The following is a 25,112-nucleotide window of genomic DNA, read 5'->3' on the forward strand; positions in this document are numbered from 1 at the left end:
CATGATAATTATTATTTTTTGTTTTAAATTATAATGACAGTAAATTTCACTATTCTCTGATAAATAACATTATATTTTTAATATTTATTTTAATTCAAATATTTTGTTTTATAATATCTTAATTAAACTAACTTATTTAAGGTTTTTTGTGTGAATATGACTCAAAACTTGAAGTTATTCATAAAATAATTTATGCTTCTTTTTTTGTGATGTAATTGTATATTCTCTTTGTATGTATGTTTTGTAAAATTTTGTTAAGAGAAGTTTATAATAATGTTTATGGTTTTGAGAATTTTAAGGTGTCCAAGGATTATTTATGTTAAGATTAGTTATATTTGAGTTAAAATATTTTAATGAGGGGGTCCATTGAATGATTTAATGTGATAGTCAATGAGGATGCATAAATCCAACCGACTTCCATAACGGTTCCAAAATTCAACCAAGGGTAGAAGATGTGGAATCGAACAGCCAAATACGATGCCTTCCAACTGACCTTGATCGGAATTCAGCGTGGCCGGTGCAACAAATCTTCATTAGCCGTAGGTTTGAACCAGAGTTGTTAAAACGCAGCAGATCTGTCTTTCGTTCGTCAACATTATTGAGAAGAAACCGTTTCATGTGGGATCCCCTCATGTGTTAGCCTACAGCCCATAAATCCAATTATGTTAAGTCCAAAACACTAATCTGAAATATTTATTAACAAAAAAAGAAAAGTCCATTAATAACTGTGATTAAGTGAAACGGTGAGTATCCGGACATGTATCGGCCTGTTAGGAACCGACTTTATAACGTGGCAAAGCAGGAGTGAGGCGAACATATTTTTATTTTTATATATATATATAGATAGATTAGGACATACATTACAATACGAAAAGTTACAAAACAAGATAGACATAACTCACACTTGGAAATTACAAAAGGTACTCTTTAATTTATCTCATTTATTGGTATATCATGTTCCTGAGATACAGGAACGTAGCTTGATTTTCTTGGTGATTTTTTGCATCATCCTGTAAATGTAACCAGCTCTTTTGTTCTTGATCACCATCTCTTGGTCAATTTTATCCCCACCGATCTCACTTAATTGTGCATCATCATCACAAGGATTCATCTTCCTCTCAGACGTAACAGTATTGGTTCCTAGAGCTTCGCTCACCTTGAATAACATATTAAAGAAGCAAAAATATGTAGTGAGTAATGGCAAAAAGTAGTAGCACCTATGAATAGTGTTTAGGAATTGTTTGTATCAGAGAAAGATAAAATACTAATAAAAGCTTACCTCTTGAGTTACCGACCCTGACTCAATAGTTGAGCTGGAAGGAGATTCTGACAGGTCTGTGGGATGATTTGAGCAACCAAAAGTAACACAAGTGCTCGAAGTTTTAATGGAGCCCTGTCATTATAAACAGAAAAGTTAGCCTTGTGAGGTGAAAACAGAGGATCACCATAGTAAAATGATGCTTACTGTTGTAGTTCTTGAAGATATGGAATCAGAATCACTGTCATCATCGCTATGACCAATGAAAACACCAGTAAGTGACATTTTAGGTCGGTAATCGTTGCGATCCTCCTGCATAAACATAGTATTCCCCTGTTCCTCATCATTACTGAACAAACTGTTCCAATCATCAGTTGGCGGGTTGTTGAAACCCCTGAGAATTTCATCCACGAACATAGTTTCTTCCTCCAAATGAGGAAAGCCAGTAAACTGACGTGGATCCTGTAATTCAAACGAAGACTCATGAGAAAGGGAAGAACACAAAAAGAGATGGTTGTGAAGTGACCTACCACCTCTGTCTCTGAACTCAGTCCTCCAGAATTATTGCTGTTCACATGAGGGATCAAAGAGAGATGATGATGCTGAATTTGACCAGCAGAAGAGGAAGAAGAAGAAGATAAAACTCTCTCGTCACCCTTGAACATTACTTTACACACTGTATATTTCATCATCATCATCGTCTGTAGTACAAAACCAAATAAAACAGAAAAATCAATCAAATCAACAACCAACTTGAGAAAAAACCATTTATACCTGATTAGGAGAGTCAGGAGACAAGAAGGTAGCGACATGTTCGTGCATAACCCAATCGGATTTGGGTTTCGACGGCCCACCAAGAATCTTACTGTACTGAAACACGAAAACCCTTTTCTCACCAATCTTCTCGCGATTACCTCTCTTTCGCATGATATCCATTGTAACTCCGGTTTTCTTCCAGAAACCAGACTTGGTTCTCCTGCTCTGTCTCTCTCCTCTGTTCTGTTGGTCCTTCTTACAACCGAAGAAGTACCAAACCTCATCTGTCGAGTTGATCCTCGACTTGTCTGGATACAACAGTAAGTGAAAAATCACTCGAATCAGAAACTAGCCAGATATATATATATGATTGAATACAAGTATACAACAGTGTTAAGACACACTTACAAGGTAACTCCCATGGGTCGAATTCATATATATCGACTGTGTTCATGACTTCATCTACACGGCTCGTGTTACTCTCGATGTTCTTCGGCCTCACGTAATCTCCCACTATCTCCTCGTCCGTCGGATGGAATCTGTAACCCACTGGTGGATCCACCATTTTGCGACGAAAGACGTTGAGTCCAAGGAAAAAAAAAAAAAATCAAAATATGCAGGTGGTAGCTTTTTTCTCCATTGTGGATTTGCAAATTAATCGTAAGAGAAAAGACGGAAAGGGTTCCATATTTATACACAATAATGGTCTGTCTCGAATATTTACAAATTTCAAAAAATAATAGTCAAATAACTGTGACGTTTATTCTTTCGTTGGGGTTTACGTGCAATGGCAAACACGTGCACCCTTAAAATCTCTTTTTAACTTTTCATAATAATTAAAAGAGTGGAAATGGAATTTGCAAGTTGCATATCTAGTTATCTACCATTTCCACGAAACATTGGAACCTATTTATCTTCATTTACATTCTTCTTCGGCATGTTTTAATTAAGTAGCGTTACGGTTATCTTTTTAAAGTAGCGTTATAGTCGAAGAGTCGGTTCTCTTTTTGACAAGATTTCTATAACCATTATTTAATTATTTGTTTTCTAGATATATAACCAATAATAATAAACAAAAGCCACCAGCAGTTATATAAAAGGGAAAAAGGAATTGGCATATTCGGATTCAATGTGAATACTACTAATGTTACCGTCTTACCGAATGGAAGCAAGTTGGTGGGGAGGAATTCTAAGGTCAACTCCAATCAGATGGTGCATTTTAGTGTAATTTTTTTCTTGCTATAGTGTCCCACTCTGGTATTACATTATACCAATATCAAAACCACTTTTAATTTATTTTTACAATTTAAACATATGAATTGAACCGTTAGATCAGCTTAATCCATAAACTCCAAGGAAACACCAAATTTGGTGTAATCTTATCTCCAATGGAGCACTAAAAATTATATCATCCAACCAAATTTGGTGTAAAAGGAAGGAGAAAGAGAGGTCACCCTATTTTTTTCTCTCCCAACCAGCCGCCGCCACAAAAGTTTCAAGCTTTTTGAAGTTTCGTTTCTCTGACGGTTGGCCTCCGTGCCTCCGTCCGGAGAGGCTTCCTCTCCTTTATTTCCTTCATCGGCTTTCTTCTCTACTTGTTCAGTTTTAGTAGATAATATGAGAGATCTCGGACTTGAGTCAGACTTCCCGGTGGTGGTTGCAGCAGATCTAGCCGGTGTGGACGTGTGGCGACGGCGTCTCTCCGGTGGTTTTGCTGCCTCTGCTGGTCTCATCTCTTGTCCTCTTGTGGGATGAGATGGTGACGTACTTGCTATCTCTGCTCTTTCTCGGTAGTTGAGGGTTTGAGGACTGCTCTCACTACCAGTCAGATGCGGTGGAAAGGGCTTCCGGTTTCACCTCGGGTTAGGTGGCATATGTCTCTGATGCGTGTTGCTCTCCTTCGTGGTGCGGTTAGGACGGAAGTGTTGAGTTTGGGCTCCTCTGCGAGAGCTCTCTCCGGTGACGACTGGTGGTGGTGCTTCAACGGAGGTGGATTTCAGAGATCCACATTTGGTGTTTACTCTCAGAGATTTCTCAGATCTTTAAGTTCTGGTGTGGCTCCTTCCGTTTCTTGCGTTGTATGTGTTTTGGCTTGGTTTCACAGGTTCAGAGGTGGTTCATCTTCGGCTTTGATTTGTTCCATTGAAGCGATGGTGGTGACAGTGTGGAATAGAGGCGGCGATTTGGATTTGGCGACTTTGTTGCATCCGTGGGAGATGATTCTCGAGGCTACTATAGCTTGAGGATGTGGTCGGAGGCGGCTTCTCTGACTGCCCATAGAAGCTCCTGTGCCGCCAGTTGTAACTTGTTTCTTTGAAGTTTTTTCGTTTTTGTGTTAGTCTTCGGAGAAGTTGTAGGCTCTGCCCGTGTTCGAGGTTTTAAGGGCAGCCTTGGGTGGTGGTGCTCGTGGCAACGACGATGAGGACTCTAGATCTTTAGATCTGTGGCAACAACACAAATGTCCGAGCTTTTAAGTTTGGAATCGGTGTTTCTAAATGTTGAAACTTCTAGGCTGTACATGTGTTCTTGTCGAGTATGTCCATCTTTTGGTTTCTGTTGTTACTTAGTCCTAGTTTTAGATTTTGGTTACCCTGTTCTCTTTGTTTTCTTTGTAATTTCTGTCAAAAATTTTAAAATTGGTATAAAATTTAACATTTTACCAAAAAAAAAAAAATTTGGTGTAAAATGAATAGTATTACACCACTCATCACACCAAATATTTAATGTTTCATTTAATAGTATAGTTTAGTTATTATTATTAATTAGTTCAAATTTGTAACTAGATATAAATATACTATATAATTTCTTTTTGTTAAATTATTTTTAATAATTAAATATTTTTATTTTATTTTCAAGTAAAAAATCACCAAATGATACTTTATATTGTAAAAAATAAAATATCATAGAAATTTTATATTATATTTTTAATTAGTATTTTATAAAATATAGAAATTAATAATACAAATTGGATATGATTAAAATGCATATTAAATTTGAAATAAACACTCAAAAAATAAAATAAAAATATTATTTTGTTACATACTTTTCATAATTAATAGTTAGTAATTTTAATATAATATTTTATATAAAATAAATAAATAAAAAGTATAATATTGTTAAACCCAAAAATATAAATAAATTTAAACATAAAAGTAAAAAAAATTAGCAAACATAATAAATTCTGGTTAAATACTTACTTATCAATTACAAATAATAAATTAGAAAAACTGTTAAAGATGAAAATATCAAAATATATAATATTATTTTTGGTGTAATATTTGGTGTCATGGTTGGAGATGGCAAAAAAAATTATAACACCAAAATACCAAATTTGGTGTAATTTTAACACTAAATTTGGTGTCATGGTTGGAGATGCCCTTAGATTCGTTTGATCTATGGTGTGTTTTGGATTTTTGTGGTGTCTTTTCATTTTATAGGTTTTTCCTCAATAGATTTTTTTAAAACTAAAATTTTAACTTATAGTTAAAATTGATTTAATAGTAATATATTTATGAAATATTTTTTATAAATGTTACATATTTGATTGATTAATGTAAATAATCAAATATGTTAATTAATGAACTAGTCCTATTATGAGTATATTTTTTAGTGCCTGTACTTTAGTAGAATACATAACATTTTTATTCTATTTATCTTTTAGATGTAGTCACATTTATTATGTTAAAGTAAATCACTTTTCAAAATGGTTAAAAGACTTGAGAATTAAGCCTTTGTTCAAAAATTCGTTTTGAGGATTTTGTATGATTTAATGAAATTGTCTAGAAGTTCATTTTGAGATGCAGATGTGGATACTATGAATATTGAATTACAAAAGTGCGTAGAAACTAAACATTGCTTGTTGCACGGCACTGTAAATAGTTCAACTTTAAATCCAGCTAATTGTACTTTTCTATAGGAACGTATTAACCCCCTTACAAACTTCTACTTACTTTTTAGTTAACTGAAGAGTCGTCGATCCAATAAAAAAGCACTCTTTAATTTGTCTGAAACCAGAGTGATGCTACAAAGGCTCAAAACCTTGTCTCAAAACTATACAAACTTTAAAAAGGTTTGTAAAAGTTCTTGTGTTGCACATCTCAAATCACATTGCTTCTTTACATGTACAAGAGCCAAACAAAACTTAACTACAGAGCACTTTGACCGGTGAGAATTGTACGGTGAGACAAGCATGATCGGAGAGATTGTAATTCTCAGGCCACATTCCTTTCTCTGCTTCTTCCGGGAACAAAACAGCTTTCTTCACTTTCAGTCCAATCGCTTCTTCTTCCTTATCTTCTCCTTCTTCTTTCTTAGTCTCCATCATGCTCTCTTTGCAGTTTTCAGATTGAACCATCACTGTCATGTTCCACATTTTCTGACAAAACATAACCACAAACATCAGACTCTTCATTGACGTTTGAAGCAAAGAAACATTTAATCGGTTTGTGAGTTTCGTTTTGCGCCAATTGGTTTAATATTAATTATACCTTAAGTTCTTCATAGTCGAAGACACCATTTCCATCAATATCAGCTCGATCCCACAGCTCTTTTGTCTCTTGAAAGCTAAGCCCATGTGGCATACCCGTTAGATTTACCTGCCACAGTTAAGTCCACTCTCAGAGTTTTATTTCAGGTGTTTTTCCTTAAAAATATATTGTAGAAAATCTAAAAGAAACCTTATTTGACCCTTAACCTACTGTTATGTTCACTTAGATCTCCAATTGATCAAATAGATTTTCCAGAAAAGTTCAAATTCAATAAGAATCTTTATAGACTTTTTTGGATAGTTTATCTCGTAAAGAAACTGAAGTTACCTTTTGAAGTGCTTGGCAAAAGCCAGAGTATGTTAATGAATCACTGTGATTATTTTCCCCAAGAAAAGCAAAGGCCTTGTCTTCAGCTATGGAAGCTTTCTGGACTTGATACTAGAAAACCATCAAGAGAAATCAGAATTATACAAAAAGACATGTGAATATCTGTTAAAGTAAAAAAAAAAAAAACTAAATCTAGAAAAAAAATGAAATCTGACATAAATCTTTGTTTATAACGCATTGATGAGTAACATGCTTTGTTTCTGAAGATTTGCAATGTGAAGGGGGAATAAATGTCACTCACCTTGATAATGCTGAAAACAGCTTCCACCCAACTTGTTCTCAATGGTTTTCTTGAATTGCTGCTAGAAGGGTTACAGAGCCATATGAAATCAACTCCGCATATGTTTCCCCTGTGGTTTCTATGGCTTACCCACTGAAGAAATAAAAGAAGAGAGACGGTTAGGGATAAGCTACTCTTTTACCACGTGAGAACCAGGTTTCAACAACAGTGAGGATAGAGAAAAGTTTGTAAGATATGTCTAACCCTATGAGCATCACTGTCCGTATACTGATGAGCAACATCATATGATGATATGAACCCTTGCGATCTCAAGAACTTGTAGACATGCCCACGCTTACTTCCATTCCAGTCACTGAAATAAAATCAATAATTAAAAGTCATCAGATTATTCTGGTGGAGGAAAACAATTTCAAATACTCTTTAACACCATAAGCTCACCCGCAGAGGATAATGGGCATGTGAGTAAGTTTATTTTCCTTTTGGTAAGCTTCCAGATATTCGAGAATTTTGTAAACCTGTCAAGAGAAGCATAAATGTTCAAATCAACAATCACAAGATCTACGGTCCAAAAAAGAAAAACTACAAAAAAAGGGGTGACGAACCTGATGCAATCTTGCAAGAGACAAACTAGAATCATGTGGGAACAAGAGATGAGTGTTGACTATAAGAACCTCTTGCTGAACATCTTGATTCTCATTAAGCGGGAAAGGAACAATAGACTTGACATGTAAGAGCTGAGCAACACGGTCTCCAAAATCATTAAAAAGCAGCTCCCGATAATTAACAAGTTTAAAGTAGTCCTTATGTATGGCTGTTAAAAGACCTGCCAAAAAAATAAAATTAAAGTCCACAAATCAGAAGGAGAAACTTTGAAATTGGAACACCAGACACTGTTAAGTGAAGGCATCTCAAGCCTCTTAAGGTTTCTAATGACTTTGGACAGTGAAGTTACTTAAACCTAGAACAATTTAGCAACAACCACATATCCTTTTTGACTCATAATAACTAGAGTTTCAATCATAAAATCGAAAAAATTTAATTACCATCGCCACGAGCGTTAGTTCTAGCAAGCTGGAAAGTAGTGTAGCCAGCAGAGGCAAGGCGGTCGTGGTACATGTTCACCAGTTCCTCATTCCCTACCCACACTTCCTATCAACATACAAAATAGTCAACTCAGACTTTTTTTTTGGTCAAATTTTTTAAAAAGGGTGCAACACGAGGAGTTCCCAGGAAGTCCATCCTAATACTACTCTCGATTAAGCACGCTTAACTGCAGAGTTCTAATAGGATCTGGTGCATTAGTGCTGGTATGATCGCACCCCAACTCTGACTATCTAAAACCGAAAGTAAAGGAAACAAATGTATATATATACTTATTACCTGGAGAGAAATGACTGAAGAGCGCTGATTGAGTAATAAATCCAAAATCTTTTGGTTCCGAGTTAACCAAAGCGCGCGAAACTGACTCTCACGAATGCTCTGATTCTGTATACATATCAAATGAGATAAAATTCAAATTCAATTTCAATAAAAAATCAGATTAATTTAAAATTCAGTTACCTGTTGATCAACGCGTTTGTAAATGGGAGCCAAGACGTTGAAAGTGGTACACGTTATATTCGTCGAAGCTATGTTCGAGTTCACTCTCTGCACAATCAATCACAATCATCATCGGATCTCACAACAATACATAACAATCAATCACTCTAAAATCAAGCCGACGCACCATGGTTGAAGCCGCCTTGTTGTTTCTGCCGGAGAGAGACGAGAGGAGACCGGAGAAGTAGATCGGGAAAGGAACAGCGGCCGCGAGGACGACGAAGAGGGAGAGTGGCGATGATGAGAAACAAGGGAGGATGAATCTGGACCGTTGAACAATGCTCCTCCTCCTGCTACTGCTGCTGCTTCGATTGTGATGATAGCTTTGCATTTGGGTGGCTTCTTTCGATTTTTCCCAAAGGGATTGATTTTCCCCCAGATTTATATATCATTAATTTTCTTTCGTCTCTTTTTGTTTTTGGCACCTTCTTGCTTTTTTTTATTTATTTATTTAATTAATTTAACATATATACGAGGCTTTACGTGAACCGGTGGGTTTCCTCCTAAATTACAAATAATAATATTTATTCGTGTATACAACCACATAAAACACGCATTTCGATTTTTTTTATTTTTAAAAAACAAACCAATTTGTGAGGTCCATGTAGTTTCTTTCATTCACAGCTTCTATGCAATTTTAGTTCAAAGTTTTTCCATGTAGTTTCATTCACCACTCATCAATTAAATGTTATAAGTAGTCTATTGGCGACACCAAGTGAAAGTTTTAAGGTAAGTTTCATTACATCAGTAAGTAATGAATACATTTGCGGAAGACCAAGATTTTTTTTGGACAAGTGAACCCGCGTCTCTTGTATATTGTCGGTGGCCATCACACGGTTCGTTGCCAATCAATTTTTAAAACAAATTTATAACGCTTTTGTTCATGACACTAAGCTACCATTGGTCAAGTTGCGCTTAATCACGTTCTATATAATTAAATTATTATTATTTTGTCAACGCAGAAAACAATTATTTACAAGATTATTGGTTTGTTTTCTTGATAATAGTTTTCTAATCTATCACAAACCAATCATTGTCCTCTGTCATGTTTTGAGAGAAGAAAAAAAAACAACCCATAATCGTAGAGCTAAAGCCCATTGATTAGTTACTTTTCATTGGGCTACATGTAACATGTTATATAGCCCATTACTTTTAATCTCATCTTCACCGGACACTCCACACATACATGTACATATCCAATTTTATGGTTTTCAAAGCTGAAAGGGATTTGTGTTTTCAACCAACATCGAAAAAGGATTATATAAATGGATTCAGTTAAATACGTAATTAAGAAACCAACAATAGAAAAATAATATTCAGTACCAATCACCCACCAAACTTTTACTTCCCTTAGATATAAAGCCTCCTTCACACTCTACTCTCTCTCCACAAATTTTGCAGATAAAATATTTAAAAACTTAGGCAAAATCATCACACTCAAGTAAACTACAAACTTCAAAAACCCAAAAAACCCTTTAGGATCCTCTCAACGTGTGATTTAAATTAATAAACAAAAGTAAAGATTGAATTTCAGATTTCAGATAGAGTTTCATTATCCACTCTAGCCTGCAGCTCAAGCATCTAAACCCCCAGACAATGAAAGGGAATCAACCAATTGACACATTCATATAATGTACACACAAACACCTTATGTAGCTTACAAGGAAACCAAAAAATCAAACAGACAAAAACCAAAAGCTAGCTATGAACACAGAATGGGAGATGGATTTGGATCGAAAGAAAACGTTTTTCAAATGCACAAAGTGGCAGTTCGAAGACACACTTGATCCTATCAACTGCCCTTACCACTACTTCTGCGACAGCAACTACGCCGGCGACTACCCTGAAATCATCGACCTTCTTGTTTTCTTCTTCGTCACGTTTTCTTACTTGACCACGCTACTCGCCGTCTTAAAGAAAGTACTATCAAGAACAAGAAGAGTCAGAGAAGATGATGGTGTTGTTGCTGATGATGATAAAGCGAAAAGGTACTTACTCCCTTCAGGTCCACTCTCTCTTCCTCTGATCCTCCTGATCCTCGCAAAAGGCCAAAGAATCAACACCCTTTTCCCCATATCCATCTTCGGACCAGCGATCCTGCAGCTAGCCCAGCTCTCTGTGCTCATATTCGAGAACAACATCGAAAAGGAAGCTAGCTTTGTTTTCTTCGAAGCCTCAACTATCTCCGGTGTTCTCCACGCGAGTCTTTACCTAGACGCTGTGATTCTCCCTTACTACACAGGGTACGATGCTCTCGTCACTTCGACGTTCTCCGGAGTCTGCAAGTCTTGCATCTGCAGGAAAGAGGCGTTGACGGTTGGTGGGAAGATTGTTGCGTACCGAGGATGGTCTAGTACATCGTTTTTGTTGGTTGGTGTTTTGTGTTTGAGGATTATATGCAAATTGTGTAGAGAGGAAGCGAAGAGGAAGAAAGTTTTTGTGATTAAGAATGTGGTGGAGGGGTTGGCGTGGATTGTTCTTGTAAGAGATTGCGTGTACTTGGCGGTTATATCTCCTGTTGAAGAGCCGGTCTTGTTTAGAGTTTATGTGTTTGGTTCTGTTCTCGTGTTGATATGTGTTCATGTAATCTCACAAGTGTGTTGTTTGGTTAGTCGGAGGCAGAGTAAAAAGACAACAAACACTTAACATTTCAGAAGAAAAGAGAAGTAATTGTGTAAAATGTAAATGTAAATGTTTTTTTTTTCAAAACAATTTTATTCTTCGAACAAATACCCAAATATTACAGACAAGACAAAAGCAGGAAAAGATGAAAATGCTGCAACTAAATTCGATTAAAAGAAAAAACTCATCTCCTTGAAGGTTGGATCACAACAAAACTTGTCGTCTTCAGAGCTCTCTTAGAGTGGCTTACCACTAGTCTTGATGTCATTTCTGATGGCTCCTTGGATCATCTTAACGACCAACCACTGCAAACAAAGTTAAAATAAAAAACATTTTGTTTACCAAAATCGAACAAGACAGTAACACTCAGTAAGTGGAGTATGTTGTGTTTTTACCTGAGCGGCAATGATAAGAGGGATGAGTTTTTTGCCTTTGTCATCAGAGTAAGATCCATCAACCATCTTCTTGTCTACATGAATAGCTTTCTTCTGATTCGTAGCTACATCGGTTATCGCCTTAACCAAGTTCGGGATCCACGCTTCACCATTCGGTAAAGCCTAAACCATGAGAGAAAGATAGAGCACATAAGCGAACATTCTTCAAATCAGTTCAAGTCAGAGATTAAACAAACCTTTTCGTCCTTGTCATTCTTGCTGCATCTCCCACTGTTCTCCGCATATACAACCTCAATTGCAGAATCCTACAAGCCAGTACAAGAATTAAGGATAATAGCTGATTCTTGATCAAACTGAACCAAACATGGTATACCTCAAACTGTTGTTTACGCATCTTAGAACCAGCGCGGATAGTTTTGAGGAGAGAATCCGATCTCTTGGAGGAAAAAGTTTCGTAGGAAAGATCATCAGGCGGGGAGAATTGAGCATGAGTCAAAACAAGCAAGGTTTTGCACCAAATCTCTTTCCCAAAAGTTTGGGTGATAGCTTGAACAACTTGCTTGTCTAGCTCATCAACTCTATACACATCCAGACGATCAACATACAGCAACACATCTATGGTCCTGTTCACAAGAAACCTGCGCCCGAAAATTCCCCACATAGTAAGCAACTAAACACACACCAAAATTACAACAAAGTGACTGACCCTTTGATTAACTCGAGGGCTTGGTGATTGACGTAACCAGCTTCCACAAGACCAGGAGTGTCGATAATGTTAATAGTGAATCCTCCCATTGTTCTTGAAACCATCACTGGCCTCAACCCTTCAGCCTTTAAAAAAATTGAAAACACACATTAAAATGTAGAAATGATACAAAGACAAAGGCTTTACATAAGTTAGATACACATACCTGGAAAGGACTGACACGGACGACTTGTTCACCAATAAGAGAGTTGACAGTTGATGATTTTCCCACACCGCCTTTACCCATTACAACAACTGTCAAAGAGTTCATGTCCTGCAAAATTACACAACCCTTAGTATCTCACAAACAGTGCAAAGAAACAGGGAAAATAATTTTTTTTAAAAAAGAAGAAACCTTTTGCTTCAATTTGGAGAAGAATTCAATTAACTTTTCTTGGGTAGCTGCTGGAAACTGCTGAAACCCAACCCATTCACGAACAAGAGGGGACCCCATCACTCTCCAAAACCCTTCTTCAAAATTAAACAACTTCGAAGTTATATTGTGAATGTAACGCTCTAAAGCCTAAGATGATAGGGATATAATATATTCGAAGGAACGTACCGTTTGTTTGTTGTGAGAGTTTAGAAAAACAAGAAGAAGCTCAAAGCAGAGTCCTCCTTCGTGACCTTATCGGATCTCTGTTTAATAAGGGGAACTATTTCACTTTTGATCCCTCTATTTCTTCAATTCTTCACAGATAAAAATTGAGTGAAGCCCAATTAAACCAAAATTGTTATTGGGCTAGGTTTCAAACCAAACGAGAATTTGTGAACTGGCCCACGCCTATGGACACCTACCAGCTGGCAGTAACTCTATTTAAATAGTTTTAATTATTATTTCAATCACTCCCTCTATTTCTTAAATTTGAAATCTCTCATTCTCTGAAAAATTCGCATTTCTTTAAATTATTCTTTCAATTTCTTTAAATTCAACAATTGCTCTCTCAATTTCTTTAAATTCAACAATGACGAATGATGAAGATGGAAAAAAGACTTCGAATACAAGTTCTTGGAACGATAATTACTCAGAAAAAGCTTTCTACATCCTTATGAACTTTCACGAATCTATGGGATTGGGGAAAAACAACCAAGTATTAGAGATCTCATAGAAACTTCAATGTGTGGTAAATATGTTGGTTTGGACTATAAAATTCGCTCGTAAATTCTCTGAAAGAGAAAGACCAAAAAGAAGAAGGGGACAAGAAAGAAGATGATGTGGAAGAACAAGTTAATCGATTCAAGGATATTTCTTTGATTTTGAATAAGTTTTGTTTGAGTGTTCTCCATAGATTTCTTGATTTTGAAGTAGAAGATGACGTTCAAGTTGCAGCATATGAGAAAACAAAAGGAGAATAAGTGCCACCAACATCTCAAACTATTAAAATGGTAAGTGTATCTATAATTTGATGAAAGTGATTATATGTTTCCACTGAAAATATGTGTATCGAATACACGTTATATAGTACAAACAAACATGTTTTTCAAAAAACAAAATCATGCTATATTGAAAGAAAATTTAATTAGAAAATATAAAACGAATGATAGAAAAAGATAATAAAAGTTCATGAAAATGTATAGCAATCTAGAAATATTATGATTAAAATTTTGAGTTGACATATGTAATATATTTTATAATCTACATAACTTTTAAAATCTATTGATTTTTGAAATGCACAAGCTTTACACAAATTTATCTTCCAGTAAATTCCATCAGTCTCTTTGGCTAATGACAAAGATAAAAGGAAAAAGACTTTGAATTCAGGTAAATACTTTAAATTGAAGAACTAGTCGACTTATGCATACTTAAACCGCTATTTCAATAAAACATGTTTTTTTGTTTGAGTGTTCAGGTTACATCTGCCTTAGTCCCATATGAAGATGACAATGACAATGAGGTTGCAGCCTTTGAGAAAGAACATGTTAAGATGCTAATTTATGTTGTTTGGTGTGAATAAATAGACCAGTTCCTTCAATCTTCATGGATACTTAAAACAGATATCTCAAAAGAGCATGCTTTTGTTTGTGTGGTCAGGTTACGGTGGCCTTAGCATTTATGTGCGTTTAAGCATTTACTTTTTTTTTTGTTCTTTTATAAATTTAAATTTGGCTGTTTTTTATTCAATATCATTTTATAATGTATTAATAATTACATTTTATTGATATTTTAGAATATTCATAAATCATCAAAATTGAATTTAGTTGTTCGATTGCTTAAACGCTCAAACCTATCATAACTATATATGCGATCGTTATCCAGAGTATAAATAAATATATTTGTTTTGTATCCTCCTTAGATATAAGCTCTCTTTTTTCACATTGAAACGATTATATTTTGAACATTACAAAATAAACGTGTAATAATAACAGAGTGGAGCCGACAAAAAAAAATAACATAGTGGCTGAAAACGAAAAAATCTTTAACATATTAGGCTGTGGTTATCCTGATCATCTGACTTTTTCTATGTTATTTTATCCTGAAAATGCCTCACACATTGTTTCATTTACTTATTTATAGCGTCTCAGTCAAAAAAAAAACTCTGTAATATATATAACTTCCCACTGAATTATTGTTTCTAATGACTTTACAAATTCAAGCAAAAGTATGTATCTACTACTAGTATACCTTCTAGCTTTTGGTCATGTTCATTTTTTACATGTTTCCTATCTTTACATATTATCTGTCTACTGTTTTTGTATCTATACTGTTTTCATACTGCACTATGTGTGACTAATGGTGGACACTTGAGGTTTTTCAATTTAATAGATTGCTCTGCGATAAGCTTAGCAGTAGTATTAGGACCTTGTTGCATGAAAACCTCGTACCCGTCACCTAACAGACCAGTTCTATTGGTCGTAAGCTGCCAGAAAACTCCACCAGTACACGAGCCACCAGTTCTTGCACTGTCGTAGATCACATCATACACACTCTTGAAAAACTTGTTGCGTTCCTCTATGCTGAAACCAGGAAACTTCGAAGATTTACCAAACTCTGTTATCAATAGAGGCTTCTTGATGATACTGTCACAGTCTTGGATGTGTGCTCCTATCCAGTTGTCCACGAATTCATCTTGTTCTCCTGTCCTTGAGCTCTGTAGTGGTAGCCTGATCTTGTTTTGGTAGAGAGAGGTTATGATGAAAACATAGTATGTGTTAAAAAGACAAGAATACAAGGTTTGATCCATTGTATTAGAGACTGGTGACTTACCAAGAATCTGGATATATATGAATAGTGGCGAAATCGATCTCAGGAATTTGGTTATTTGAGATGAAATCTGTACCGGTTAAGACCGCGCCGCCGGGATTGTAAACAGTTCTTTCTGGTTTAGATTCTCCATAGAATCCTTCCAGTCCTATTTCGAGTAGATGGTTTGAGTCTATGGACTTCACATAACCTGCCATTTCCTTCACCCAGTTCTACACACGAAAACGACATCGTTTAGGTGAATATACACGTACATGTTACGTAACGTAGAAGGGAGAGAGAAAAACCTGTAGGATGGTAGAACCACTGGAATCGTTACAGCGAGGTTCGTTGATGAGCTCCCATGAAAAGATGGTTGGGTCTTCTTTGTAAGCACGACCAGTGATTGTGTTTTTCCTCGTCAGCACGGTCTGTTTCATGTTTTGTCAAATCGTATGTTTAGTTCGGTTGAAGTCGGCAACGAATATTACAAACATTCCAATCCATATTTGATTGGTGCATTTGTTGTATTACTGATTCTTTAATTGATTTTAATCTTAACATTTGACATGTCAAAACCATCGGTTATCTCGTCTTAACGTGTACCCTACCCAAGAACCTAAACTATTTGTCTTTAGCGTTGCGTGTCACAGATGATCATCTTGATTTAAATAAACTGATAGTTATCCAATCAGTATATGCAATTAAATTTTACATTATATCTTGTTAAATATATACTACTAACCTTCACGTGGTTCTTGTAAAACTGCTTGACAACCGAGTTTGTGTAGAACTCATCCGGTTCATCTAAACCGGCCCATTCCACATATTTCTTTCTCCCTCCAAAATCTTCGAAATTATTGACTAAACTAATTATCAACTTAATATTATATCTTCCAGCTTCATAGACTACAAAGTCTAGTCCCTGCCCAGAGCAAATGTTATATTAGTACTCTCAAAGCGAAATTATAATTAGTTGTCAGTCTTTGATTAATCAACTAAGGTATATTCCTGAATTAGTCAACAAACAGGTATCTTGTACCAACTTACATAAAAATATAATTTACAAAAATTAAAGAACTATATATCTTTTGTCATTTCGGCATTATCAACTTTGTATTACCGTGTGATAAGGACACGACAATTGTTTTCCAAGCAAATACAAAAGGTTTGAATTTCTTTTGTCGGAAAGTATTATTTTGAAATTTGAATCCTTCAATTTAGATCAACAAACAAGAAATAAACTACAAAGAAACACCTATCAATCTTGATTTATATTCCGTCTTATAAAAATAATTCAAATATGTGATATAAAATTACGAATTTATTAAAATAGTAACTAACAATGAGATCATGATTTAGAATATAAAAATAACAATCTATAAAATAACAAAATTGTTAGATCCTATAAACTTGCACAGGTGATAAAAAATATGAAACTTAAAAAAAACTTACGTCATTTAATTTGGCAACTATCTATCGACGTTTCTAAATATAAATTATGCGTGTTTGTGTATATGCCTATATATGTATATGCTTGATGAGGGTTACCTTGAAAACGTCTTCACTATAGGAGCCAGGAGAGATCTGAAGAGGAAGGTAATCTCCTTCGTTGAAACCCCAAATCCTGGCAACGTTCATTCCAACGGTGGAGGCTTGCCGGAGCGCCGTCGTGACGGTGGTTCTTCCTTTAGACGCAGTATCAGCAGCAGTGGTCATCATCCAATAAGCGTTGAAGCCGTTTAGGTAAACTCGTTCTCCGTTCAACACGAACTGCGTGCCGTTTCTCCCGACGAACCCTGCCTTTTCGGCGACGCTAATGCGGTAGTTGCCGACGAGAAACAGAAGAAGGAAAAGGAAAAACGGTACGGTGTTTAACATTGTGAAGCTTTTGCCGACTTGATAGAATAAATTGACACAGCATGAAACTGAAAGACATTTGTATGCGTTTGTGTTATATATATACATTACAGGTGTCTTAGTGTTTACGTATTTGAAATTTTTTATTTTGTCCCCATATTGCCTAATTATTTGAAAATATATGGTACACGTTAGGATTTTTGAACGCGTTAAATATTATTTTTCAAGGTTCAACAAAATCAGTTTGCTGGACTTGTGTATTTTTGGGTTAAGGAAACTATTACTTTCAAGACTAAATGAATATATCCAAAGAAGAAATATATATAGAAGTTTCTTTTTGGTCGACGTAATAGACTTTTTTCTATCTTTGGTTAAAAAGCGTACTATCTTCATTTTCCATTAAACGATGCCAGTTAGGGGTGGGCATAAGCCGAATATTTGGTATTTTCGGTATATTTAGTACTCGGCTTGGCTTGTACGAGTATTAAAATTTTGAGCTTATATTTGATTTATTAAAAACGAATACTTATAGTTTCAAGTAATTGCGAAAAATTGATGGATTTGATAGTTACTTGCCTTGTTTTATTACTTGCTACTTGTAAATTATTTACAAATTATTTGATAATTATTGGTAAATTATTTGATAATTAGTTGAAATTTAAAAGTAAATTAATTTATTATATATAAATAATATGTCTTTTTTTTATTTTGTCATTGTTTTTCCTGTTTTTAGTCATTCGTAAATAGATTAAATTAAAAAAGAAAAATTCCAAAATTCTTATATAAATATATCATTTATGTTAGATTCACTTATAAAAATTGAAATATAAACGAGTTGTTTTACTATAATTTAGGAAAATGTATCTTTGTGCAACTAAAAAATAAATAATAAACTAAATAATTATTTTTATTTTATGATTTTGTATTTGTATGAATTCGTAAGTAGTTTAAATAGACTACTTGATATACATCTTGGTCAAAACAAATATTCGACTTTAAAGATCAAGTACCAACCAACCAAGTAGTGAACATAGGCAAATAAAAAGTAACTAGATTTTGATCCACGCTTAAAAGCGCGGATTATTTTTTGGTTGATAAAAATATTTGATATGAATTAGTATTTTTGTTTTTTGTACATTATTATGTTACAAAGTCATATTTTATCAAAAGATAATTTTTTTTTAATTTGGTTATTTAATGTAATTATATTTTCAATTGCTTTTATTAATTATTTTTTAAAATTTTATATGGTGTGATCAAACTCAGCATGCCTATTATTTTAAATTAGATAAGAAAAAAAATTATATTAAGTTCAGACCCGCGGTCAAACCGCTAAACAATGACTTGTACATAAGCTGGTTGGGATTTAAGGAAAACTCGTTAATTTAAAGCATGCAAACTTCAAAAAACTCGCAATCAAGTGTGATATGTGCTTATAAACAAAAAAACTCGTTAATTTAAGCCGGTAAACCAATTTTTGAATTGCATATAGTGAAACTAACAATAAACTCAATAATAGTTTTATTTAAATTTTATCGTCAATTTTCATTGAACATAATTCGTTTTACATGATATTAATTTGTAGCTGGTAAAAAGTTGATGAACACAAATTTATTGATGAAATATTTGTATGCATGTATGGTAATAGTGTAGTTTGAAGGCATTTAATTTTGACTTCTAAATTTAAAAAAAAAATGTATGGAGTAATAGATATCCAAATATATGTAAAGATAATAAATGATGAAATGCATTTATATAAGAACTAATAGTTGAAGGGTTTAGCAAATAATAAAATATATGTAAAGATAATAAATGATGAAATGCATATATATAGGAACTAATTGTTGGAAGGCTTAGCAAATAATAAGGGAACCTAATAACAAATTTTGTAAATATATGTTTAAGTTTCTAATGAATATGTCCAACAAACTTTTGTAAGTAGATTTTTTATGACTCCTTCCCTTTTAATAGTATTGATTGTAGCCACTCATAAAATACTTAAATTTTAATTAACTAATGAAATATATACTAAGTATTTAATAAACCAAATAATATATAACAAATAACTGAATAAGTAAACGATAACAAGTAATAAATCAAGTAATAAACGAAGTAACAAACCAAGTAGCTAAAAAATAAAATGAACTTGATACTTGACTTGTACTTGCAAGTAATAAAATCCTCTTACTTGTTACTGGATTTGATTGGAGTAAGTACTTGTTTTTTCATATCTAACCGAGTCAAGTAGCGAGTACAAACCGAATATCAAGCATTTGTGTCCAGTTCTAATGTCAGTTACTCCTATTAATTATATATTCAACTTTTTTTGAGGAAATAATTTTAATCTTTAATATTTTACTATTTTATAAAGTGAAAGTAAAAGAAAATTATCTCGCGAGTAATATCTCTCTCGAATGAGTCATATATACGTTTTTGGTTAAGAAGTCATTATAGATTAGTCCATATTTATTGCAGGAAATGTATATTTCAGTTTTATAACATCGATATGATATATAGTTGAATAAGATGATACGAAACGACCACACTCATTATTTGCTTTTGAATATAAGCATGACACGCGTGTGGAATGGAGCTATCACACTTAAGCTACTACATGTGAGATTAATTTTCTCCTTAATTATGTCAGTGACTCAATTATGTAAGATGGATTATTAAATTTAAATTTCCAACAGAAATAATGATTGACATACGGAAACTTCATATATGTTTTGTGAGTCCAAACTTCACACTAATAAAACTTATACATAGGTTTGTATCTATACTATTATTTGCGAAATAAATTTTTGCAATGGAACTCTCACGTTGAAAGTTAAAGTGGTTAATATCATTTATACCCTTAATGTATAAAATGTATAAATAAATTAAAAAATAAAAACGAAATTTTAATTGATTTTGATTAGATAATTGATAAATATTAAGAATAGTAAGAATTATCCAAAATCTGAAAATATAATTTAAAAAAGAGATAACTTCTGTATATATTGTATTGTTATCTGAAAAAGTCTTTAAGTAAAAAATTAAAAATATAAATTCTATAACTAAATATTAATTAAATAAAATTATTAAATATATAATTAAAAATAGAATATTAAATTATCCAAAATCTAAAAATATAATTAAAAATATAATTTCTATATACATTTTGTATTGTTATCTGAAAAAGTATTTTAGTAAAACGTTAAAAACATAAATTATATAATTAAATATCAATCAAAAACTTTTTTTTAATTATATAATTAAAAACTTTTATTTGCGAAGTAAATTTTTGCAATGGAGTTCTCACGTTGAAAGTTAGATTGGTTAATATCGTTTAACCCTTAATGAATAAAATGTATAAATAAATTAAAAAATAAAAACGAAATTTTAATTGATTTTGATTAGATAATTGATTAATATTAAGAATAGTAAGAATTATCTACAATCTGAAAATATAATTTAAAAAAGAGATAGCTTCTGTATATATTGTACTGTTATCTGAAAAAGTCTTTAAGTAAAAAATTAAAAACATAAATTCTATAACTAAATATTAATTAAATAAAATTATTAATGATATAATTAAAAATAGAATATTGAATTATCCAAAATCTAAAAATTATAATTAAAAAAGATAATTTCTATATGTATATTGTATTGTTATCTAAAAAAGTATTTTAATAAAACATTAAAAACATAAATTATATAATGTCCTCCAGCATTTCAGGTTTGGGCTATCTCCAATATACCATCAAATCCAACCATGTTCCCAACGACCTCTCTGTTCACAAATATGGATCACCTCTTCTGGAGAGTCTCTCCACCGATGGAGGATCATCAATTTGCATGGATTCTTTGGTATATTTGGAAAGGAAGAAACAATAAAGTTTTTAGCAATTTGGACATGGAACCAATAGACACCTTCAAATTGGCCGAAACAGAGTCAAGACTTTGGGCTGATGCACAGGTATTGACCGAGACCAGGATAGCGTCCCAAGTTAAGGTTACGACTCCCCCATCAATTCTAGGGAGATGGTGTTTTACAGATGGATCCTGGAAAGAGAATGATGCTTTCTCTGGACAAGGTTGGCTGAGTGCTCTAGAAGGTTTTAATGGGTTGTTAGGAGCAAGGAATGTTCGAGCTTCTCTATCCCCTTTACATGCAGAGATGGAAGCACTAATTTGGGCAATGGAATGCATGAAAAACTTACGGTAATTTCAAGTTACATTTGCAACGGATTGTTCTCAGTTGGTGAAGATGGTTTCGGAACCAGAAGAATGACCAGCATTTGCAAGCTATTTGGAAGATATTAAATCCCTGAAAAAAGTTTTCACACGTTCGGAGATTATCTATGTACCAAGGACGCAAAATTCAAGAGCGGATAGCCTAGCACGCAGTGTCAGAAAGCAACCGTCGTTTATCGTTCACATGGATCAAGATCTACCGGAGTGGTTCACAGAGTCAATATGAGTTTGTATTTGATGACAAAAAAAAAGTCAAACGTTAAAAACATAAATTATATAATTAAATATTAATCAAATATTTTTTAATTATATAATTAAAAATATAATATTGATTAATTTTAAGATTTATTTTAGTAATGAATCTATATATATATAAAAATATGTTTGCCTCTCTCCTAAGCTATCCACGTGGAAAATCACTCTTTGACATGCTGACACGTGTCTCTGGGTTTTATTTCTTTGGGTGGACTTGAGTTTAACTTTGGGTTGACATGGCTTTTTACTCTTTTATATTATTGAATGTGTTAATTATTTTTTAATACATAGTAGATAAAACAAAAAAACACACATTACGATATGGACGTTATATTATCATCAAAGTAATTTTTACGATATGTACCTCATCATGTGATAATTTATAAAGTAGCAACGAATCTATGAGTTCAGCAAATTTGCAGTTACCTAGTTCAGAATTTTAAGTATATAAACAATCAACAGTAGTGTGTTGAATATTATATTCATATGATTTAAAAGCTTTTACAAATTTTTATTTTTAAACATACACCGAAAACTTCATAAAAGTAATATCCATTCAGGTTCTCAACCACTTCAAATACCACCAATGCCAAAACATTTAATCAAGTGCACGAAAACTATAATATATTTAAAACTACAATAAATATATAAGTTAATGAAAAATCCTTTTTAAAAAATATTACGGATGCATATATAAATATTAAGAGAAATGTATAAAAGGAAATAAAAGTAACAATAACTTGAAGAACAAAATGTATAAGACTAAGAATATTTATGATTTGTGGTCTAAGATATATTCAACTTATTGTCACAAAAAACTTAATAAAAAAATACATACTTTGTTTTAAGAACATTAAAAATTACGTTAAAATTTTTAACATTTTAAGAAATATTATGAATCAATAATATTAATATAAAATTTTATCTAAAAAATTCAGCACTAAATGCATAAACAAAAAACAAACAAACCCTAAACCCTATAATCCTAAGCATTATTCTAAACCAAACCCTAAACCCAACCTAAACCAAACGCTAAACCTTTTCTACTACATAAATCCTAAATCCTACCTAACCCTAAACCCTACCTAAACCTAGACCTTAACCCTATTGATATTACATGTATACACACACCAATTAACCTAATGTGCACACTACCACAATCGAATGGTATGTCGATGTATCACTTTAGGATCGAATCCACAGAGACCAACGATTACACTTTATCTTTATGAGATCAATACTTAGCTAAAACAATGATGGGGTTTTCATATTAAGGTTTCGTAACAAGCAAGTAATAATAAGATTAAATTAAAGATTTCAGATGATTAAAATGCTTGTCTAGGGTGGTTTGGTCGGGTGTTAAGCAAGTGTGAGCCAAACAATTGTTCAAGTTTAATTAAGAGCAAGTCTAGAACTTGGATCACTCAAGTAGAACAGCCCACTGTCGTGGAACTGCCCCCTATGCTGATCGATCTTGATACCTAAACTCTCGTTTGGATCAAGATGCGACAGCAAGCAATATAGATCAAGTCTTATATGTTCACAAAACACCCTAATATTTACTTTCGCTGATTAGGGATGCAATGCTCATTCAAGTTATGTTTAGCAACCAATAACACTTTTGGTAAATAGATTAAACCTAGAATCAGGCACTAAGTGGTTAACTTGATGCAAACCTTAAGAACAACAGTGAATGAAGACAATCGATTTATAACTTATTTATGTCAAGCTCACGGATCTAACACCCTAACACCCTAGACTAAGCAAGCTGACTACTCAGCCATGGAGCAAGAAAACACAGAGACAGAGATATAAAGGAACATGAAATATGACTGAAATAAAGTAATAGGGTTCAGGGGGTTCTTCTCTAAATCGAGAGAGATGGCCTTCTCCCTTTACAAATTAGCAAAATCTCAAGCCTCCAACTCTAAGGTCTGGTTTCTTCTCAAAAAATAGCGTAGAATGTTAGAGAAAAACAGAAAAAAAGATATATCAAAGCCACAGGCGGCTGGAGAAAAAGATAAAGAGATTAGGGCAAATCCCGAAATAGGTTGTAGTTTCCTTAAAAAATTTTGCCGCTGGAGCAGGCACTCGGAAACGTCACTCGGGTTGCTCTGCTATCCGGAACAGTCATCAAGACTGTTCTGCGTGAAAATCATCAAATTGCACTGTTTTCTCCCTTTTTTGTTCCAGCTGGTCCATCTTCCATCCAATGCAACTCCAGACATGTAATGACTCGAAAAGGACTAGGAAGACTCGATAAAGACTTGAAAACCAATTGAAAAGCATATATACAAGATGTATAAAATACCATATATCACCTATCTAACCCTAAACCCATCATAAACCTAACCCTGATCCCTAAACCCGTCCTACTACCTAAACCCTAAACCTACCTAACCCTAAACGTAAACCCTACCTAACCCTAAACCCTATTTAATCCTAAACCCTACCCAAACCTAAACCCTACCAAACCCTAAAACCTAACCGTAACCCTAAACCCTACCTAACCATAAATCCTACCTAACCCTAACCCTACATAACCCTAAACCCTACTAACCCTACCTAACCTAAACCCTACCTAACCTAAAATCATTCTAACCCTAAACCCTTTTTAGCCCTAAACCCTAGCTAACCCTAAACCCTACTAACCTTAAACCCTACCTAACCCTAAACCCTATTTAACCCTAAACTCTACCTAACCCTAAACCCTACCTAACCCTAAACCCTACCTAACCCTAAATCCTACCTAACCCTAACCCTACATAACACTAAACCCTAGTAACCCTACCTAACCTAAACCCTACCTAACCTAAAACTTTTCTAACACTGAACTCTTTCTAGCCCTAAACCCTACCTAACCCTAAACCCTACTAACCCTAAACCCTACTAACCTTAAACCCTACTAACCCTAAACCCTTTCTAACCCTAAACCCTACTAACCTTAAACCCTACTAACCCTAAACTCTTTCTAACCCTAAGCCCTACCTAACCCTAAACCCTACCTACTTCTAAACCCTACCGAACCCTAAACCCTACCAACCCTAAACCCTTTCTAACCCTAAACCCTACCTAACCTAAACCCTA

At 33.8% G+C, this 25,112-nt stretch overlaps 5 protein-coding genes and 1 pseudogene across 6 annotated transcripts; 1 reads left to right on the forward strand and 5 right to left on the reverse strand.

The window, feature by feature from the left end:
• Nucleotides 1-214: 214 nt before the first annotated feature.
• LOC103844724 (NAC domain-containing protein 5) lies at nucleotides 215-5,745 on the reverse strand. The gene is made up of 4 exons (XM_033281715.1): nucleotides 2,423-5,745; nucleotides 2,033-2,322; nucleotides 1,466-1,959; nucleotides 215-1,393 (listed from the first exon to the last, which is right to left on the reverse strand). Exons 1-4 carry the CDS (start codon nucleotides 2,577-2,579, stop codon nucleotides 1,288-1,290), a joined length of 1,047 nt encoding a protein of 348 aa, XP_033137606.1. The 5' UTR covers nucleotides 2,580-5,745; the 3' UTR covers nucleotides 215-1,287.
• A 243-nt stretch (nucleotides 5,746-5,988) lies between these two features.
• Nucleotides 5,989-9,138, reverse strand: LOC103844602 (uncharacterized calcium-binding protein At1g02270). The gene is made up of 11 exons (XM_009121403.3): nucleotides 8,856-9,138; nucleotides 8,690-8,776; nucleotides 8,510-8,614; nucleotides 8,173-8,278; nucleotides 7,732-7,952; nucleotides 7,568-7,644; nucleotides 7,373-7,481; nucleotides 7,130-7,261; nucleotides 6,829-6,939; nucleotides 6,502-6,609; nucleotides 5,989-6,389 (listed from the first exon to the last, which is right to left on the reverse strand). The coding sequence occupies exons 1-11, from the start codon at nucleotides 9,057-9,059 to the stop codon at nucleotides 6,156-6,158; spliced, it is 1,494 nt and encodes a 497-aa protein (XP_009119651.1). The 5' UTR covers nucleotides 9,060-9,138; the 3' UTR covers nucleotides 5,989-6,155.
• Nucleotides 8,335-8,450, reverse strand: LOC117129368 (annotated as a pseudogene).
• A 280-nt stretch (nucleotides 9,139-9,418) lies between the features above and the next one.
• On the forward strand, nucleotides 9,419-11,440 carry LOC103844600. Its single transcript, XM_009121400.3, has one exon. It carries the CDS (start codon nucleotides 10,433-10,435, stop codon nucleotides 11,372-11,374), a length of 942 nt encoding a protein of 313 aa, XP_009119648.1. The 5' UTR covers nucleotides 9,419-10,432; the 3' UTR covers nucleotides 11,375-11,440.
• On the reverse strand, nucleotides 11,357-13,226 carry LOC103844601 (translocase of chloroplast 33, chloroplastic). Of its 2 annotated transcripts, none has more exons than XM_009121402.3 (8): nucleotides 13,053-13,226; nucleotides 12,846-12,958; nucleotides 12,657-12,764; nucleotides 12,452-12,576; nucleotides 12,119-12,383; nucleotides 11,982-12,050; nucleotides 11,746-11,907; nucleotides 11,357-11,655 (listed from the first exon to the last, which is right to left on the reverse strand). In XM_009121402.3, exons 2-8 carry the CDS (start codon nucleotides 12,942-12,944, stop codon nucleotides 11,587-11,589), a joined length of 897 nt encoding a protein of 298 aa, XP_009119650.1. In that variant the 5' UTR covers nucleotides 12,945-12,958; nucleotides 13,053-13,226; the 3' UTR covers nucleotides 11,357-11,586. The 2 variants fall into 2 exon arrangements, with proteins under 2 accessions (XP_009119650.1, XP_009119649.1); XM_009121401.3 differs by having other exon boundaries at nucleotides 12,846-12,961; nucleotides 13,053-13,186.
• A 1,337-nt stretch (nucleotides 13,227-14,563) lies between these two features.
• Nucleotides 14,564-20,554, reverse strand: LOC103844599 (mannan endo-1,4-beta-mannosidase 1). Its single transcript, XM_009121399.3, has 5 exons — nucleotides 17,223-20,554; nucleotides 16,417-16,596; nucleotides 15,980-16,102; nucleotides 15,696-15,904; nucleotides 14,564-15,592 (listed from the first exon to the last, which is right to left on the reverse strand). Exons 1-5 carry the CDS (start codon nucleotides 17,637-17,639, stop codon nucleotides 15,199-15,201), a joined length of 1,323 nt encoding a protein of 440 aa, XP_009119647.2. The 5' UTR covers nucleotides 17,640-20,554; the 3' UTR covers nucleotides 14,564-15,198.
• Nucleotides 20,555-25,112: the final 4,558 nt, after the last annotated feature.

This window comes from Brassica rapa, chromosome A10 (genome assembly GCF_000309985.2).
Source record: "Brassica rapa cultivar Chiifu-401-42 chromosome A10, CAAS_Brap_v3.01, whole genome shotgun sequence".
Taxonomy (NCBI): domain Eukaryota; kingdom Viridiplantae; phylum Streptophyta; class Magnoliopsida; order Brassicales; family Brassicaceae; genus Brassica; species Brassica rapa.

Bases quoted from the DNA above. Each gene is read 5' to 3' on its own strand.
- LOC103844600 (XM_009121400.3), top strand. From the start codon at position 10,433: ATGAACACAGAATGGGAGATGGATTTGGATCGAAAGAAAACGTTTTTC.
- LOC103844601 (XM_009121402.3), bottom strand. From the start codon at position 12,944: ATGGGGTCCCCTCTTGTTCGTGAATGGGTTGGGTTTCAGCAGTTTCCA. The intron at 12,577-12,656 runs GTATGTGTATCT...ATTTTTTTAAAG, and splicing joins TCCGTGTCAGTCCTTTCCAG to GCTGAAGGGTTGAGGCCAGT. The intron at 12,051-12,118 runs GTATACCATGTT...ACTGGCTTGTAG, and splicing joins TGCGTAAACAACAGTTTGAG to GATTCTGCAATTGAGGTTGT.
- LOC103844724 (XM_033281715.1), bottom strand. From the start codon at position 2,579: ATGGTGGATCCACCAGTGGGTTACAGATTCCATCCGACGGACGAGGAG. The intron at 2,323-2,422 runs GTAAGTGTGTCT...TGTTGTATCCAG, and splicing joins CGACCCATGGGAGTTACCTT to ACAAGTCGAGGATCAACTCG. The intron at 1,960-2,032 runs GTATAAATGGTT...TTTGTACTACAG, and splicing joins CTCCTGACTCTCCTAATCAG to ACGATGATGATGATGAAATA.
- LOC103844602 (XM_009121403.3), bottom strand. From the start codon at position 9,059: ATGCAAAGCTATCATCACAATCGAAGCAGCAGCAGTAGCAGGAGGAGG. The intron at 7,953-8,172 runs GTAATTAAATTT...TTTTTTTGGCAG, and splicing joins AACTAACGCTCGTGGCGATG to GTCTTTTAACAGCCATACAT. The intron at 6,610-6,828 runs GTAACTTCAGTT...TAACTGTGGCAG, and splicing joins TTTGCCAAGCACTTCAAAAG to GTAAATCTAACGGGTATGCC.
- LOC103844599 (XM_009121399.3), bottom strand. From the start codon at position 17,639: ATGTATATATATAACACAAACGCATACAAATGTCTTTCAGTTTCATGC. The intron at 16,103-16,416 runs GTTAGTAGTATA...AACATGAAACAG, and splicing joins TTTACAAGAACCACGTGAAG to ACCGTGCTGACGAGGAAAAA. The intron at 15,905-15,979 runs GTTTTTCTCTCT...TTTCGTGTGTAG, and splicing joins GTGGTTCTACCATCCTACAG to AACTGGGTGAAGGAAATGGC.